The 17,171-nt window shown below is 32.1% G+C and overlaps 10 protein-coding genes across 10 annotated transcripts; 8 read left to right on the top strand and 2 right to left on the bottom strand.

Annotated features, from left to right (window-relative positions):
- Nucleotides 1-249: 249 nt before the first annotated feature.
- Nucleotides 250-714, top strand: CIN4 (Arf family GTPase CIN4; the record flags this gene model as incomplete). Its single annotated transcript, XM_004179211.1, has 1 exon — nucleotides 250-714. The coding sequence occupies one exon, from the start codon at nucleotides 250-252 to the stop codon at nucleotides 712-714; it is 465 nt and encodes a 154-aa protein (XP_004179259.1).
- Nucleotides 715-2,152: 1,438 nt separating this feature from the next.
- MDH3 (malate dehydrogenase MDH3) lies at nucleotides 2,153-3,214 on the top strand (the record flags this gene model as incomplete). The annotated part of the gene is made up of 1 exon (XM_004179210.1): nucleotides 2,153-3,214. One exon carries the CDS (start codon nucleotides 2,153-2,155, stop codon nucleotides 3,212-3,214), a length of 1,062 nt encoding a protein of 353 aa, XP_004179258.1.
- Nucleotides 3,215-3,626: 412 nt separating this feature from the next.
- Nucleotides 3,627-4,823, top strand: TBLA0B09215 (GSK family serine/threonine-protein kinase; the record flags this gene model as incomplete). The annotated part of the gene is made up of 1 exon (XM_004179209.1): nucleotides 3,627-4,823. One exon carries the CDS (start codon nucleotides 3,627-3,629, stop codon nucleotides 4,821-4,823), a length of 1,197 nt encoding a protein of 398 aa, XP_004179257.1.
- A 377-nt stretch (nucleotides 4,824-5,200) lies between these two features.
- On the top strand, nucleotides 5,201-7,120 carry TBLA0B09210 (uncharacterized protein; the record flags this gene model as incomplete). The annotated part of the gene is made up of 1 exon (XM_004179208.1): nucleotides 5,201-7,120. The coding sequence occupies one exon, from the start codon at nucleotides 5,201-5,203 to the stop codon at nucleotides 7,118-7,120; it is 1,920 nt and encodes a 639-aa protein (XP_004179256.1).
- Nucleotides 7,121-7,758: 638 nt separating this feature from the next.
- Nucleotides 7,759-9,120, bottom strand: TBLA0B09205 (DEAD/DEAH box helicase; the record flags this gene model as incomplete). Its single annotated transcript, XM_004179207.1, has 1 exon — nucleotides 7,759-9,120. One exon carries the CDS (start codon nucleotides 9,118-9,120, stop codon nucleotides 7,759-7,761), a length of 1,362 nt encoding a protein of 453 aa, XP_004179255.1.
- A 2,613-nt stretch (nucleotides 9,121-11,733) lies between these two features.
- On the top strand, nucleotides 11,734-11,940 carry TBLA0B09200 (uncharacterized protein; the record flags this gene model as incomplete). The annotated part of the gene is made up of 1 exon (XM_004179206.1): nucleotides 11,734-11,940. One exon carries the CDS (start codon nucleotides 11,734-11,736, stop codon nucleotides 11,938-11,940), a length of 207 nt encoding a protein of 68 aa, XP_004179254.1.
- A 392-nt stretch (nucleotides 11,941-12,332) lies between these two features.
- On the bottom strand, nucleotides 12,333-13,373 carry TIF34 (translation initiation factor eIF3 subunit i; the record flags this gene model as incomplete). The annotated part of the gene is made up of 1 exon (XM_004179205.1): nucleotides 12,333-13,373. The coding sequence occupies one exon, from the start codon at nucleotides 13,371-13,373 to the stop codon at nucleotides 12,333-12,335; it is 1,041 nt and encodes a 346-aa protein (XP_004179253.1).
- A 575-nt stretch (nucleotides 13,374-13,948) lies between these two features.
- On the top strand, nucleotides 13,949-14,725 carry TBLA0B09180 (uncharacterized protein; the record flags this gene model as incomplete). The annotated part of the gene is made up of 1 exon (XM_004179204.1): nucleotides 13,949-14,725. One exon carries the CDS (start codon nucleotides 13,949-13,951, stop codon nucleotides 14,723-14,725), a length of 777 nt encoding a protein of 258 aa, XP_004179252.1.
- Nucleotides 14,726-15,003: 278 nt separating this feature from the next.
- Nucleotides 15,004-16,086, top strand: SPO19 (Spo19p; the record flags this gene model as incomplete). The annotated part of the gene is made up of 1 exon (XM_004179203.1): nucleotides 15,004-16,086. The coding sequence occupies one exon, from the start codon at nucleotides 15,004-15,006 to the stop codon at nucleotides 16,084-16,086; it is 1,083 nt and encodes a 360-aa protein (XP_004179251.1).
- A 389-nt stretch (nucleotides 16,087-16,475) lies between these two features.
- LDO16 (Ldo16p) lies at nucleotides 16,476-16,820 on the top strand (the record flags this gene model as incomplete). Its single annotated transcript, XM_004179202.1, has 1 exon — nucleotides 16,476-16,820. The coding sequence occupies one exon, from the start codon at nucleotides 16,476-16,478 to the stop codon at nucleotides 16,818-16,820; it is 345 nt and encodes a 114-aa protein (XP_004179250.1).
- Between the last annotated feature and the right edge of the window lie 351 nt (nucleotides 16,821-17,171).

Raw genomic sequence — 17,171 nt, 5'->3', positions numbered from 1 at the left:
TATTCTATTTAATTTTTTTTTTAATTATATAGTAATCTCTCTTAAATATTTTGATTTAAATTATTTTAAACTAATGAAATAATTATAGATATTTTGTATAATTATAGAATTGTAGCAAGTGTAGTATTTTTTTCATTCTAATTGATAAGGCTTTTTTACGCGTATTTAAAATCAGTAATCCAAAGGTGTACTTAAAACGTGAAAAAAAAGCTATGTATACTGATCAATAGTAAAAAAACCATCCATAGAATGGGTTTATTAACGATCATTAAAAAACAAAAACGTAAGGACCATGAATTGAGAGTGTTAATTATTGGATTAGATAATTCTGGGAAATCTACATTAATTAATTCTTTATTACCTGAAGAATGCAAGAGTCAAGAGTCTATTATTCCCACAATTGGCTTTATGATCCATCACATGAGCTATGGAAGTAAAGTATTGGATATTTGGGATATTGGAGGACAAAGAAGTTTAAGACCATTTTGGGAGAATTATTTCAGTAAGACAGATGTTATAATATGGTGTGTTGATAGTAAAGCTAGAGATCGAGTTGAAGAGAGTCAAAAAGAATGGATGAAATTTGTGGAAAGAGATTGTGGATATGTAGGTCGTGATGTGAAAGTGATTGTCGTTATCAACAAAGTTGATTTGGTTGATGAAATCGAATTGAAAGAGATGATTAATATTGTGAGAAAAAGATTGGGGTGTTGATGAAGAGATAGTGGAATGTAGTAGTGTTTCCAAGGTAGGATTAAAAGAGTTGATGGATCGGATTGTGAGTTAAACTTACTCAGATAAAGGAAAGAAATAAAGGGCAATAAGAATACCATATATATATCTAGACATAATGTTCTGTGGAAAGATATATAATGTGGTTAATTAAGATATACTACGATGTAGAAAGTAGTAATCTATACGATACAGGATACTATAAATGTTATTTAAAGTGTTGCTATCAAAATCAAAATAAAAAGAAAAATTAAGGAAATTAATCAAAATGAAAATGTAAACATGAATAAAAAAAAATAGTCCTTTGTATCATTTTGAGGACTATAAATAATTGGAAAATATGAGTCGTGAAAATCTTGATATAGGCTATGTAACAAGAAAGTAAACAGATTTGTATGGTATTCTGGAAATATATGAGAAGGAAACTGGAACACAGAGTTGAAAGAGTCACACCGGTGGAGCATGTAAAATGTATACTAGATTGTGGGGGTTAAAGTATTTATTTACAGCAAAACATTTGAAAAGATAGTCGCACTGAAATATAATAAAGAATGAAAATTTGAAATTAAAAAAAAAAATAACGACAGTACAGATAAAGAAGATTGAATATAAACAAGACTATCTACAATGTGCATTGGTATAAAATTTCAGCGATTTACGGACTAGTGTAAGGAGTACTATGGTTAAAGATGTGAAAACTAGACTTGATTGAGATGGAACAAGAATGTTTGATGAAAATATCAAAAACAAGATAAAAATAAGAAAAAAGAAAAAAGAAAAAAAGTACACATCGCTAACATGGACGATTGGATATTTTTCAATTTTTCCTCTTTCAAACTTGCAAAGTTGCTTGAGTATTTTATTACTTTTCAAGACTCTTTAAGTGTCGTATTTCAACATCCCCGTTCGATGATTAGCTTTACATTTCTACAGTACATATTTACTATTATATATTATTATATGAGTAACCACTCTTTTTTAAATAATATCTATTTGTTATATACAGCTTTAAGTATATACAAGAAGAAGAAAAAAATGGAAAGCTGTATACGCTACTCTGACTCATTCCGCATAAGGCAGGACTGTTCTCCTCAAGATCTAGATGGATGACTCTTTTTATTTAAGCAGCACTTTGATGTAAAAAATTCCTCTGGTATCAGCACATTATAGTAGAAGTAAAATATAAGCTTTTTTTGTTCCCATTATTATTCCAGCATATTTTCTCAACCATCATCACGTTTGTATCTTGAATTAGAAATATTAAACTTTCCATTTTGCCCTTTAATTTGTGGGGAAGGGGTTACCCCGAACCGGAGTAAATTGATATAAGAGAGCGATTGAAAGAAAAGAAAAAAAAAGAGTAAAATCATAACTAAGTAAATCATAACTAAGTAAATCACAACCAAGTAAGTAAATCATAATGAAAGTAAGTGTATTAGGAGCGTGCGGTGGTATTGGCCAACCATTATCACTACTATTAAAAAACAATGAGTATATAGATGAATTAGCGTTATATGATATTCGTCTATCGCAAGGTGTAGCCACTGATCTTTCGCATATTAATACAAATTGTCGAGTTCAAGGGTATGGCAAGGATCAGTTGTCTAAGGCATTAGAGGGGTGTGATGTTGTTGTCATTGTTGCTGGTATCCCAAGGAAACCCGGTATGAAAAGAGACGATCTTTTCAGTATTAATGCAGGTATTGTTAAAGGGTTGGTCTTGGAAGTTGGAAGGTATTGCCCCGAGAGTAGAGTATTGATTGTTTCTAATCCTATCAATAGTACTGTCCCAATTGCAGTAGAGACGTTAAAATCGATTGGCAAGTATCAACCTGGTAAAGTTATGGGTGTTACCATGCTTGATCTGTTGAGAGCAGAAACGTTTCTGATGGAATACGCTAGGAGCAAAGCAGATGGCTGGCAGATTGAAGATGTCAAAGAATTGAAAAACCAATTATGTGTCATTGGTGGTCATTCCGATAAGACAATGGTCCCAGTGTTATTAAACAAGTATTATCAAAGAAGGGTTTTTAACAATGATCTAGAAGAGTACAAGGGGTATATCAAGCGTATCAAGTTTGGCGGTGAAGAAGTAGTCAAGGCCAAAGAGGGCAGTGGGTCTGCTACGTTATCAATGGCGTTGGCGGGATACAATTTCATCGAAATTATCTTAGAAAATATCAAGATTGCAAGAAGATCCTCTCAATCGAACGTAAGTAGTTGTTTTGTATATTTGAATGGTATCACCAATGGGGCTGAAGCACAAGAATTGATACGCAAATATACTGGTTTGAAAGTGGAATATTTCGCCTTGCCAGTGGAATTAATGAACGGCACAGTCAAGGGGATCAATTTACATGTATTGAAAGAGATTCTGGAAACAGGGAGTTCCTACACTTTGGGTCTATTGAAAGAATCTGTCGTTCAAGTGAATAAGGATGTCATCAAGGGGAAACAGTTTGGCTTACAAAGCAAGTTATGAAACGCAATCTCTTGGCATTTTTTAATGTAGATTGTAAAATGTATTTACGGTGTTCTATAAGACTATTTATCTGTAATGACCTGTTTCTCTTTTTAGTTTTCTATTTGGTCTTCTTTGAGGTCTCCCTTTACCACAACAGGAACCAATTTCCATGTGGAAATTTCACTAGCAATTAATTTATTTTTTATCACTTCCATAACTGATCTTTTTTTCTTCCCCGCATTTTCGGACCACCGCGTTCCGAGCCTGCCACTCCCGGCGCAAGCATGCTTTGAGTAAATATATATATATATATATCTACATATATAGAAGTGTATATATAGGCGTATATCATATCATATGTCGTATCTTATATCGTAATATAACATTAAATATCTCTCTGCAAACATCTCCATAGCATAATACAAATATAATGGCCACTCTTTTCCATAGGCTCACTCATTTACCATTGCCAGGGTTTGATCCAGCCCTGCCGCATTCACGCCATAACCCACGAGCACGTGACCTCCCTCGAAGTAGCAACCGTCCTCGTTCAGTTCAGTCTACAAGGCTTAGTACAGAGGTATACAAGAATATAATACATGACACAGAGGGACAAAGTGCAGATGATGATAGTGGTGAGTCAACTCCGCTAAGAATCACTCTCCAGCCTTCACAACGTACTGTTACATGTTCTTCACTCCAGGTCGTAGGTCATGGTTCATTTGGTGTTGTATTTTCTACAACGTTTATTGAGACTGATGAACATGTAGCTATTAAGAAGATACTTCATCATCCTTGTTCCACAAACCGTGAATTGGCCTTGCTTAGGGCTATCCCGAAACATCCTAATATTATTGCATTGCATGGTTATTATTACGAACGTGACACTCATAATAATTCTCGTTCCTTTCTCAATTTGGTCCTGGATCATGTACCGTGCTCCTTGGCAAGGCGGTTGAGTGTCTTGCGTGTTACAAAACATGAAATGCAAGAATTAGAAGCACGTGTTTACTCGTATCAGTTGTGTCAAGGGTTGGCTCATTTGCATGATACTGTACATGTTGTTCACCGAGATATTAAACCACAAAATTTGCTTGTGGATCCAAGAACTTGGCAGTTGAAGATTGCTGATTTGGGTAGTGCCAAGATCATTAACATTGGTGAGCGTAATGTCCCATATATTTGTTCACGGTACTATCGTGCACCCGAGTTGCTCTTGGGGTCTCAACGGTACTGTGAGAAAATTGATCTTTGGTCTGCAGGGTGTGTTATTGCAGAGATGCACAAGCTGGTTCCCTTGTTTAAAGGTAAAGATACGATGGCGCAATTGACAGAGATTATCAAAGTTTTAGGAGTTCCGACTACATCTGAGATTCGGTCAATGGTCAAATGCTGTGAGGTGAATAAGTTCCCCAAATTAAGACCATTAGAATTGCACGTAGTGTTGAAGGATGTTTGTATGGAAGATACGTTGTGCATGTTGAAAAAAATGTTGTCTTATGATCCCGATACAAGACCAACTGCTAAAGATGTCGTTCAAAGTGAATACTTTGATATTCTAAGAGATTGTTCTACTGTCTCCAAGCAAAGATATAGAGAAAGAATTAAGGCACTCTTATTGAACTAATACTTAATCTATCAACCCTACGATACTAGGGCTAACTAGCGTTATGGTTAGGGTTCGATTGGTGGCCCCTGGATAAAATCCCTGCACCCCGAAAGAGTTTGTTTTTTTTTTCATCCTTATTTTTCATTCCCTTATATCTCATTACCTTAAAATTCATTCAATCATTCTATCATTAAATTTATTATATTATTAATTTGATTTTTTTTGTTTTTTCAATATCATTATTTCATGTCATATTTTCCATACCACAAATTATATCAATACTTTATACCCTATATATTCTCTTTTTTAAATATTCTTTTTTTTGTTTAAATATTCATACATATAATATTCTATCACTGCATTATCAACACGCCACTTTCATCTTCAAATCAAACATGGGAAACTTGGCTACTAAATTAGATTCAAATAATAATAATAGCACTAGTAATAGCAGTAATAATAATAATAACACTAGTAATAGCAGTAATAATAATAATAATAACAATTCTTCTTCTCCTATGGCTGCATATTCAAATGCATTCCGTCATGCTTCAAAAATACAAAATTCAAAATTGCAAAGATTAAATATACATGCTCATAGAAACATCCATTCAATCATGTCCCCCGAAGAGGCTCCCCCTCAAGACACTGTATACTACACTCCACATACCCCTCGTCATAAAAAATCTCATTCAAAACGTCCTTCTCCGCCTTCTACTTCTTCTCTCCCGCAATCTTCTCCTCCTAATAACAATAGAAAGTCTAGAGCAGGAAGTTCCTTTATAGGCCAGATCTTGAACGAAGATTCACAAGATTCTAATAATAATACTGCTAATGGTGCTAATGGTAACCCTTCAAGGACTCCTTCTTCTGCTTCTATCATGTCTAATGGATCAAGTAATTTCAGTTTCGATACACATAACAATTATATCCCCAAGACCATTAAAGATCAAGAACGGCTAAGGGAGGCTCATACTTTACAATTGCTTGTTAAATATAATGAATCAGTAGATGGTGGATACCTTGCACCTTATGGCAACTATTCATTTGATAAATTGGATTATGATATCGGAGTAGTGAAAAATCTTATCATTACTAGAAGACTAGCTCCCTTTTATACCCCATTAGATGAGTTTGATCCTCAATATTCAGATTCAGAACTTCTTAGAACCATCGATAATTTACCGTTACATTCTTTCATACCAGAGACTTTGGAAAAATTTGAGGGTGTCCCCATCGGTAACCTAAAAGTAGCCAATTTCGATTATTTAATTGATAAATCTTTATCTAAGCCAGAACAACAATTAATGCATTACCAAATCTTCAAAGCTAGGTTATATCAAAAGAAAAGACAATGGCAATTGGCTGAAAATTATATTTTCATTAATGAAAAAAGAATCAAATCCAAGAAAAAGCACGGAGTACAAATATCTCATGCTGATAAAAATTTATTCTCAGATGATTTGAAATTAACCATTTATAAAAATGGTCAAGAATGTCCCATTTGTTTCATGTATTACCCGGGTCCTTTCAATTATTCTGTTTGTTGTAAACAACCAATTTGTACTGAATGTTTTGTTCAATTGAAAAGAGCCCCACCTCATTTCCCCCATGAACAAATCGATGAGAATGGTAATGATATCGGGAGTATCCCTGAAGATCAAAGAGATCCAAACTCTTTAATCTCAGAACCTACCGATTGCCCTTATTGTGCAACAAATAATTTCAGAGTCTCTTATATCCCACCAACTAATCGTAGAACAGGGATAGGGGGTATTCCACCAGCAATTTATAAATCACCTCCTCATAATGAGATTGAAATTCAAGATATTACTACCACTACAAGTGAAACGAGTGCAAACAGTCTAAACAGTAACACTGCAGTAAGTTCAAATAGTATCACTGCAACAAGTGCAAGTGTTAGTAATATAGATAGTTTATTGGAGGATGAGCTTTCATCACTAATTACCGCAACAGAAACTTCCTCGGCAGCTGCGATGACAGCTGCTGCATTAACCACGAAAACTCTATCTTCAACTTCATTAACTTCTCAAAATTCAATGGTCCATCACAGAGAATATTTTGTCTCTTCAGATACAATTAGGCCAAATTGGAAAGAAAATTTGGCTCGTGAAAAATATAAATTAGCAAGAAAGTCGGTAAACGCAGCAGCAATTCATTTACGTAATCAATTGTTAGAATCTGATCGTTTTTCAAGAAATAGTTCCACTTCAGCAACTTTAATGGAACCAAGTGTTGATGAACTAGAACAGCATATGATCCAAGAGGCAATTAGACAAAGTTTACAGGATTAAAGTGATTCGAGGAGTAACACGGTCACTTCAAACAGCAAGATTAGTACGTGACATAAAAAGAGTTGTTTTTATAATAACAATCTTGCCCATCTCCTTTATTTCATATTCCTTTGTGTAGTAGAGGAATAATATTATGATTTTTTTTTTACACAATTATCTTTGGAAACTAATAATAATAAATTTTAATGATTTTATTTCTATTACAAGACATTAGTAACAACATAAGAATTGTCATATTTTTATCAATATTATTCATTTTTCGATATTTAGCATACACCGTTTAATACTTTCACATGACACACAGCATCAAGCATACTCATCCTTGTAAATTATTAATTCATATCATTTTCTATGTGGGAAAAAAAATATTAAAAAAAAACAGTCAATATAGACTAACTGTGTTTTTTTTAAAGTAGTAAATTTCTACATGTATAAAGTTTTACCCTTTTATTTTGTAATTTTGTAAATATTTCACGAGAGTATTGAGGTAAAAACATTTGTTATCTTAATTTATAAGCAGTTATATAATATTACATCTAAACAGGAGAACTACAAGCAAAACATAAAAAAAAAAGCTTAAAAAAACTAAAGGATATATATTATCTTGTAAAAATGAATAGAAGTTATTGATAACAACATCAAATAACACAAATATCTTCACCATTTTTAGCTTCCTGTAACCTTATATCAAATCTCTGTTGTATATTTTCAATCATTTCTTCATCTTTTTTATTAGAAATGAATGATATAGCTAATCCTTTACTACCAAAACGACCAGTTCTGCCCACCCTATGCAAGAAGGTATCTATAGAAATGGGTAAATCATAATTAATTGCTAAATTTACTCTTTTAAAATCAAGCCCCCTACCAAACATATCAGTAGTCACTAATATCTTGACTTCATTCTCTTTAAAATCCTTATAATTTTGTAACCGAAGATTAGTCTTTGTATACCCATTAATAGTAATTGCTGTAAAGTTTAATTCATTTAATATTGTAGCTAATAATTTGGCATTTTTGGGACTTTTGACGAATATAATAACTTGATTGAAATTAACATCATCTAATATTTCTGTTAATTTCTGAGTCTTTCTCTTTTCTTCAACTTTAAAGAAATATTGTTTCAATCTTGGCAGAATTAATTTTTTTTCATTTGCAATATAAATCTGCAATGGATTTTGAGTGTATTTTTGACAAATTTCTTTGGCTTCATTAGATAGTGTAGCAGAAAACATCATCATCTGCTTTTCATTCAGTGTCAATTTAAATACCTCATCAAAGGCATTTCTCATTTTCTCTTCACTCAATACTTTATCACATTCATCAATTACAATAGTTTTCAATTGAGTGGGATCAACAATTTTATTTTTCACTAATACTAATAATCTACCTGGTGTAGTAACTACAATGTTTGGACATTTTTTTTTATTTTTAAAGACTCCCCCATCATTTTTTATAGATGTTCCGCCAATACTAGCTACTGTAATTAAATCTACCATATATTTGGAAAATTTTTTATACTCTTCATTGACTTGATATGCTAATTCTCTAGAATGACACAGAACTGCACATGAAACTTCTCCTCTGATTAGATTGATATTCTGCAATGTAGATAAGATAAATATCGCAGTTTTACCAGACCCTGATTTCCCTTGACATAATATATCTCTACCTATAAGAGCTTGAGGAAGAGCTTGTTGCTGAACTTCAGATGGATGTTCGAATTCAATATCCATTAATGCCTTAATTAACACTGGCTTTAGCATGAAATCTTTGAAAGAAGGTATCAACTGTGCATCCGAATTGTTTTGTCTAGATTGAGATGCTAAGCTAGGATCTTCATTTTCAGTCATCTCAACATCCTCTGAATCATCAGTCTTTTTTTCCTGATCCCTATTATCAACAGCTTCTTTGCTAGATGAAATAGCTAAATCTTTATGACGATTAGCTTCGTCAATATCACTATACTCTAATACATCATCTTCTTGAATCAGGGTCATATTTAAATCTGTAACCACTTTATCCTTCTAACAAAAGAATATATATATATACGGCTTACACAGTTCACAGTATCTGTGAATAAATGCTTTATTCTGCTTATATATCTCGCAATAGCTCTTTCTTTCCTTATCTATATCAAACATGACCGTAAAACAGATTATTTTTTTCGAACTCAAATTAATTAATGTGTTTCTAGCAATCAATAATATATGCAATACTTGTTTTCCCTTTTATCATATTGAGGTTACAATCTCCTTCATTTATGAACTTACTATACTATCAATAACCAAGAAAATAAGCAAGAACACACGTATACACGAAATACAAAAGTAATTCTCAGCAATAGTTGAAATCATTTTATTACGTAGGTAATTAAAACGCAACAAAGTAAGCTCAATCCAGAGAATATAGTTGCAAAATAACTACTTTTGTATCTGTAATATAAGACATCATTCAGCCAATCAATTGGATGCTAGTAATTACTATCAAGTTATGAAGAATATTTGTATCCTACTGAGATAAATTAACTCCTAATCTATCAACATTATTATATATCCAGTAATAATGATAAATAGTCTTGTATAGAGCCAAAGCTTGACTTATGGTTTCGCATGATGACCAGTGTACTCAGGATACATAGTAACATCCATAGAGACTCTTTGCAGTATTGGGCTTCTATAGGCATCTTTTTATTTAGGCTCTATAAAAGTTCATTAAGAAAGTCAAGAATTCTTAGATGAAGACGTTGACGTGGCATTGACTTTCAGTGCCCGATACAGGTCTTTCTTCGACGCATCTATTCGGAGACTTTAGTTATTATGTTTTAAATATTGAAATCCTACAAGTTGATGCCAGGCAAACCGTTTCAGCTCCGAGAGTGTTGGAAAAGAAGTCACGTCACGAAATAAATAAACTATTCACCTAACTCAATGTGTAAGACACATGTGCTAATCGAGTATATATAATACCAAGAGAATGAAAAGTTGTAATGATAATAAGGAAAGTTTTTTTAGTCATTAGTTAGGAATCTACTGTCAAATATGGTTTGTTTATAAGGCTATTAATATATAGGCATATTTATCTTTTCCTCTTAAGGATTGTTATTCATGAAAAAGAAACTTACTCGGGAAAATGTCCGAAATAATAGGCTATCTGTCATGTTTTCCATACTCCATATTTTAAAGGATACCTACTTACCTTTAAATTTCTTTTTATGAACCTTATTCTAGAATCATTACTAGATTTATTATTACCTTAACGCTATCTTTCCCCTGTTTACGTTGTTTGACACTATCTCTAATCTAATACTTAATGCTGTCTAGAGGAGCTGTTTTAGGCAAGAGTTGATTTTTTTTTTTTTTATTTTTTTAGTATCACATGAGTAATAGAAACAATTGTAAATTCGTCAAAGTTGCCTTAAACAAAATATATTGGGGCTCAATTTCTTGTTTATCCACTTTTTTACTTGCTATATTAAACTATTTTATTTTTTAGTTAATAAATCATTATTTTACTAGTTCCTTTCGTAAAAATTATATATATATATATCTTCGTAGTATTTCCAAGTACAATATTGGTTGTTTATTTTCACTAACAAACCAGGCTTATGATTGCATCAACAAGAGTAGGTTAGTTCTTCTATATAATAAACCCTAGTGAAAGGATTTCTTTATATCTTATTTAATGAGGCCTGCTACTAATATGAGGATCTAATGAAAAGGTAAAAGTGAGATGTATTAACTGGGCATGCAATTCGTAAGGCTTTAATCAATTACACACTATTAACACTATGTTTCTTCTTCATTCTATGTAGCTCTATTTTTGTTAAGAAATAAAGTATTCTATTTAAAGATATTAAACTTAAAAAATTTGGAATTTTTTTACTCGATTACTTTGGATCTAAATTTTAACCACACAAATGCTTAATAGACTAGATTTTGTTTTGAGGATTACCGAATTTAGTTTTTTATATAATAAATTTTAAATTAAAACGGTAAAAGTCTTTTACACGAAAGAAATTTTCACGGCGCAAGAATGTGAAGAAACAGAAGCAGAAAACTAATGATCATTTCCCAAGAAACCTAATTTTTTCCTCTACTTGATTCACGAAGGTATACTTGCCATTCTTTTAAAAGTGAATATCAGCTGCCTTTATTTTTGGAAAAAAAAATCATCACTTTTTTTTTTAGTTTCAAGGTGCTCAAATATTCAAGATCGATAAATATTTTTACCTGTAGTAGAAATATCACTCCTTCTATACATATTTCCATAATTTTCTTTCATAATAATTGCAATATTCAGTAGTGATCTTGTATTAAAATTCGCAGGTCTATGCGGTGTTAGGATGTATAATACCGAACTTAGTATTTGCTAATTAATTCGTATTTTTTCATCTTTACCTAATTTTCAAGATTTGTTTCATCAACAACAAGTAATATAAATATTCTATGAAATAATATATAAATGATTCCAACGATAAGGTTTATTATTTAAATTTCAAGGAACAAAAAAAAGAAAAAAGAAAAAAAGAAGAAAGATAATCTTTAACTTATTTATTCTTTGAAATATATAAATAATTCAACAAGAACAATTATAATATATTACATAATACAATGGCTAGAGGTAACCAAAGAGATTTAGCAAGAGCTAAAAATTTGAAAAAACAAAAAGAAGCTGCTAAAAATGCTAAAAAGGAAGGTGATCCAAAGAAGAGAATGCAATCAGATGCTGACATTTTAAGACAAAAACAAGAGGCTGCTAACAAGAGAAAAGAAGCTGAAGCTTTAGAAAAACTAAAAGCTGACAGAGCTAAGGGTTAAGCCAAAGCATTGTTTTATTACGTATATAAAATAAAAACCAAAAATCTGATGATTTATGATTCTCCTCAACTAAACAGACCTGTCAATACAAAACTGCATTAATTACCTTTTTTTTTTTCCAATTTTTTTTTATAATTACCAATTTGTATATATTCCTTATTATTTAGTGAAAATACAAGTATTTATTACAAATTTGACTAATGATTATTATACATAAATTTTTAAAAAAAATTATGAAAGTGAATATACGTATGACTAGTAATATTATTTTAAATATGTATATTTTGATAGATATATATATATTAAAGCGTTGCAGTTAAGGTTAAGAGTTTAATTTAAATTTTTATTTTGAGTTTTTTTATTTTAATTTTATTATAATTGATGTTAATTATTTAAGCTTCCTGCATATGCTCTTTAGCTTCAGCGGCCTTTTCTACTTCATATTGGAAATCAAAATAAGATTTTTCGAAATGATGAACACGAATAATACCTTCTTCACCACCAGATGCATAAGAAGTACCAGTTGGACTTACAGCAACACAATTCAATGGACCGAAATGGCCTGGAACTCTACCTATTTCTTCTTCAAAGATTTTATGATAAATTCTTGCTTCGAATTTCCCTTCACTTGCTGAAGTAGTAGTAACATCCTTGGCATCTTGACCACCACCCAATATAACGAATTCTTTAACAGGAGTAATACAAGCACTGTTTAAAGGACAATCACATTCAAAAGTTTTCAATTTTTTCAAAGTGGCAACATCCACTAGGATAGCTGTGGAATCTCTTGAAGAAGTGATGAAATATGTTAAATCTTGAGAGAATTGAATATCTGTTACATTTTGTTTATGCAATTTCATGGAATCGACGAATTCATAATCTTTGGAACAATCATATTTACTGATATGACCATCTTTATGACCTGCAATGATGAATTTACCATTAGTAGACCAACCTGCCACAGTAGGACCATTCATACCTTCTGGAGTTTCAATGATTTTAATTGGTTTATCTTTGATTTCAATTATTTCATTAGTTTTTGGATCTCTTCTAATTTCAAAAATATCTAAGGAACCTTTATAACCCATAACGTTATCCATGACAGCTACGATATAATTACCACATGGAGAAAATTCTACTCTCTTGACAGGAACGTCAGTATTCCAAGTTTGAATGTTTTCACCGTTTTTACATTTCCATAATTTAATGGTGAAATCAGCAGAACCGGTGACACAGTACATGGATTCTTTATCCACGTCAATGGACCATACCACACCGGCATGACCTTCAAAAGTACCTAATCTTTCACCATTGATGGAATACCAAACACTTGCAGAACCATCCTTAGCACAAGTGAATAATAGGTCACCTTCTCTGTTATATTTAACTTGGGTCAAGGGACGTTCTTGTCCGATCAGCATAATAGGTCTCATCTTGAATAATTTAATAAATGGACGGATGGAGGGGGTTGGGTGGTTAGCAAATCTTATCAATTATTAACAATGATGAACTAATATTTTTTATTCTTTTAATAGTTGTTACCTAATTAACTTTTTATCAAATTTGATGATATGTTGAAAAATTATTGATAGGCGAACAAAACCGAATTGCCGAAGTAGAATGAAAAAAAAATTTTCGAATTATCCAAAGCTTAAAAAAGGAAATCGAGATCATTAGGCACGACGAATGGAAAAGACAATATTTTTTTTTTAGCAATTTGAATGATTTAAAATAAATTAAATTATTTATTAACCACATATTTGATACTTTAAATGTTGGTTTTATGAAAAGTTTGCTATCCAACTCGCCATGTTTACACGACTTCCAAAAACGGATAGTGATTAAAATTCGCGAAAGATTTCGCGAATTTATATATATATATATATATATATATAAGTATAGTAAGATATATATACAAGATACATCTCATACGTAAGACATAAGAAACACATAGACAATAAGACCATGACAATGTCGTTACGGGGACCAACAAAGGAAGGGACGCCCCATGACAAAAACGAAGGTAAAAGACGGGGCTAAATACTGTCACTTACACAATCCTTCAACTTCTCCTACAAAATCAAAACCATCTCCTGGCAAACCCATAAATCCCGTGGGCTACATCTACGTCTACACATACGAAGAACTTTACAACAGTCGTATTTCTTCAAAAACTCAACCCACATGGTTGGGGGTACAAACGTTAGAAAACCATTCACAAACCACACAAGTACCAGATGCCCAAATCTTGGTCAAACTTGGTGTCACCACACAAACAAAAGTAGAAACCCGTTTACATCAATGGGAAAGACAATGTGGCAAACCAATCGTTAACTTGACACCTACAAAAGTACAAGAGCTATTAGATTGCTATACAACTACTACTTCTAATTCAACCACAAAACAATCGAAGCAAAAATCAAATTCCTTAACCCAAATGCTCCGGCGTCTAACCCTAAACCCATCGACCCGTAACCCTGGAAAACCCAACCGGATTTCTACGGGTAAAAATTTACCCGCCGAACTCCAAAAACGACCCGCCAGCCTTAAAAAATTACGGAATTTTTCTACTACGGGTGGCGGGTTTTTCACTGACGGGACAGGTCCCGCGGGTCCCGTTCAAGAAGTAGAAAGAAAACTCCATAATGAGCTATGGTCACTATATGGCCGTGGAGTGGTCCGCGGGTGCGGTTGTGGGTGTGAACATACTGAATGGTTTTTCGTACCCGTGGCAGAATTGCCGCGGGTTCTAGTATTAGCAGATTCCGTAACGGGACGTGCCTGAAAACTATAAAAAAAAATATAAAAACGTATCCAATGACATTCCTCAAAAAGGCAGGCGGCAAAGGGACCCGTCGGAGTTACAAGACCCGCAAATAAAGGATCTGCAAAACCAATAAGAGAATATATATTAATGGTTGTAATGTATTATTAAGATTTATAGTTATATATACATATATATAAGGGTTAGCCATCAGACGTAGACTTATTTGAAGTTTTGGGATAGGATAGGCCACATATAGATCATTCTTTAAAATTTAAACAGGAATACAACGTTTTAAGATGGCTAAGAACGGGAAAGTTCCAAAGACTGGGCAAAAACGTACTAGCAAATCCTTTTTGGATTGGAAAAAGAGACAACAATTGAGATCAGAACAAGACGTGGTGGATCCTTCCATGTTTGAACATACTGCTAACGATACTGATAAGTTGAGAAACGGTGATAACGATGAGGATGATGATGATGATGATGATGATGATGATGACGAGGAGGAGGAGGAGGAGGATGAAGATGAAGAGAATGCTGAGGGACAACCCCATGGTAATCCGTCTTCTTCAGTTAATAGTATTTCTTTTAAACCAATTGCAAAGAACGGAGTCAATTTGTACGACGGTAATGTCGGTCTGAATAACGTGATGAAATTGGATCCTATTCAAGAACATCGAACTGAGGATGAAGACGCGTATTTACAAACTCAAATGGTTGATGAGTTTGTGAATCATAACCACAAGTATTCGGAAGTACAATATATTCCTCAACCCAAAGTGAAACAGATGCAAGAGAATAACACTAAGGCCAAGAATAAGGAGCCACCTTCAGAACAAAGTAAACAGTTGGATAGGTTGACAGAAGCCTATAAGAACAAAACATTGTCCGAGGCAGATTTACAAAGAGTATTGTTATCATTTACCCCAGATAATGATAGTAATTCCGATATTCCAGAGAAAGATGAACCGAATCAAGAAGATGAAGATATTACCATAGCAATTCAACAGAAAAAACTTGAATTGAAGAATCCTCCAATCAAGATAACTACTACTTTATTAAAACAACAAGATTCTTCGTCTCCTGTTTCTACCAATATCGATAATGAAATGATTATCCCACCAACATTGATTGATTCGTTACATTCGTCCAACATTCCTTCGCCACCTTCAAGTTATAAGAGAATTTTTTTAAATATTGTATTTACAATCACTGATATCATCGATAATTGTCAAGCTAAAGCTTATGAATATTTGTGTTTGGCCTTTCTGTATTTAAACATTTCCATTCCAAAGTATGTTGTACCTTTTTTTTATTTGACTTCCATACAAATATTTATACTAACACATTTCTTTGTTTTTTTTTTGTTTGATATTTAATTTTTTTTTTTTTTTTTTTTTTTATATTATTTTCGCCCCACCTTAATTGCCGCCGAAACCTCTTAATTTGTCATTTGCCTAATTGGGATATTTTCCGGAGTGACGACACTAAAATAAAGATTGACATTTTTTTTTTTTCAAGCAGATCTCAACTAAGGCCATTAATTGGGGTCAATAATTGAGGCCAATAATTGGAACCATTTAATGACGGCAATTAATTAGGGCAGTTAAATGGGACATATAATTCAAAAATAATAATAATAATAAAAAAAATATTATCAAACTATCCATTTTTTTCTTTTTATTAAAATAGTTCGAAATATTCCACCTTATTCATCTTTACATTCCTATTAACTTTATCTTTACCAATCCTAACTTTTCTATTCTTCATGTTCACAATATCAACCATTTATTTTTTAATCTATCTTTCAATTTTTATTTTCATTGGTCTAACTTCTTCAATTTTCATCGTACCACTTTTAATAACCTCTTTTGTATTCGCGACTTTGGTAGTCATTTTCGGTTTTATTAGTAATTCAACATTGAATTTAGCTTTATGGCTATTTTTCAAAACAAATATGTACATGAGGAAAACAATTAATAAAAGACGTATTTTTAAAAATCAAAAACAAAATTCAGATCCAGATGCAGACCCAAACGCTACTCCAATTGAACAAGATGAAAATGTTTTAGAATTAAATCCTATAATATCAACAACACAAGAAAATAATTAACCCTTTTATCTTTTTATTTATTTATTATTGCTATTTTTTTTTATTTTTTTTTTTTTCTATACCATTTTTCTTTACCTTGCATATACATATATATATATTTACTGCTATTTATAATTAACTTATATTTAATGATTCTCTTTTTTTTTACTACATATTGATAGATTGTTATAATATGATTTGATATATATCGAGTAATTTTCGACACTTGATATATGATTGCGCCGCTTGAGATCATCATTCTTGTTTTCTTTTTATTTGATATAATTTTCTTTTGGAAATTTTCGGAGGGGCTTTTTCAATTCGGATCTTTATTTTTATTTTTCTGAACTGCCAAGGCACACAGGGGATAGG

This window comes from Henningerozyma blattae, chromosome 2, assembly GCF_000315915.1.
Source record: "Henningerozyma blattae CBS 6284 chromosome 2, complete genome".
NCBI classification, from domain to species: Eukaryota; Fungi; Ascomycota; class Saccharomycetes; order Saccharomycetales; family Saccharomycetaceae; genus Henningerozyma; species Henningerozyma blattae.
This window is presented reverse-complemented; position numbering and strand designations above follow the sequence as displayed.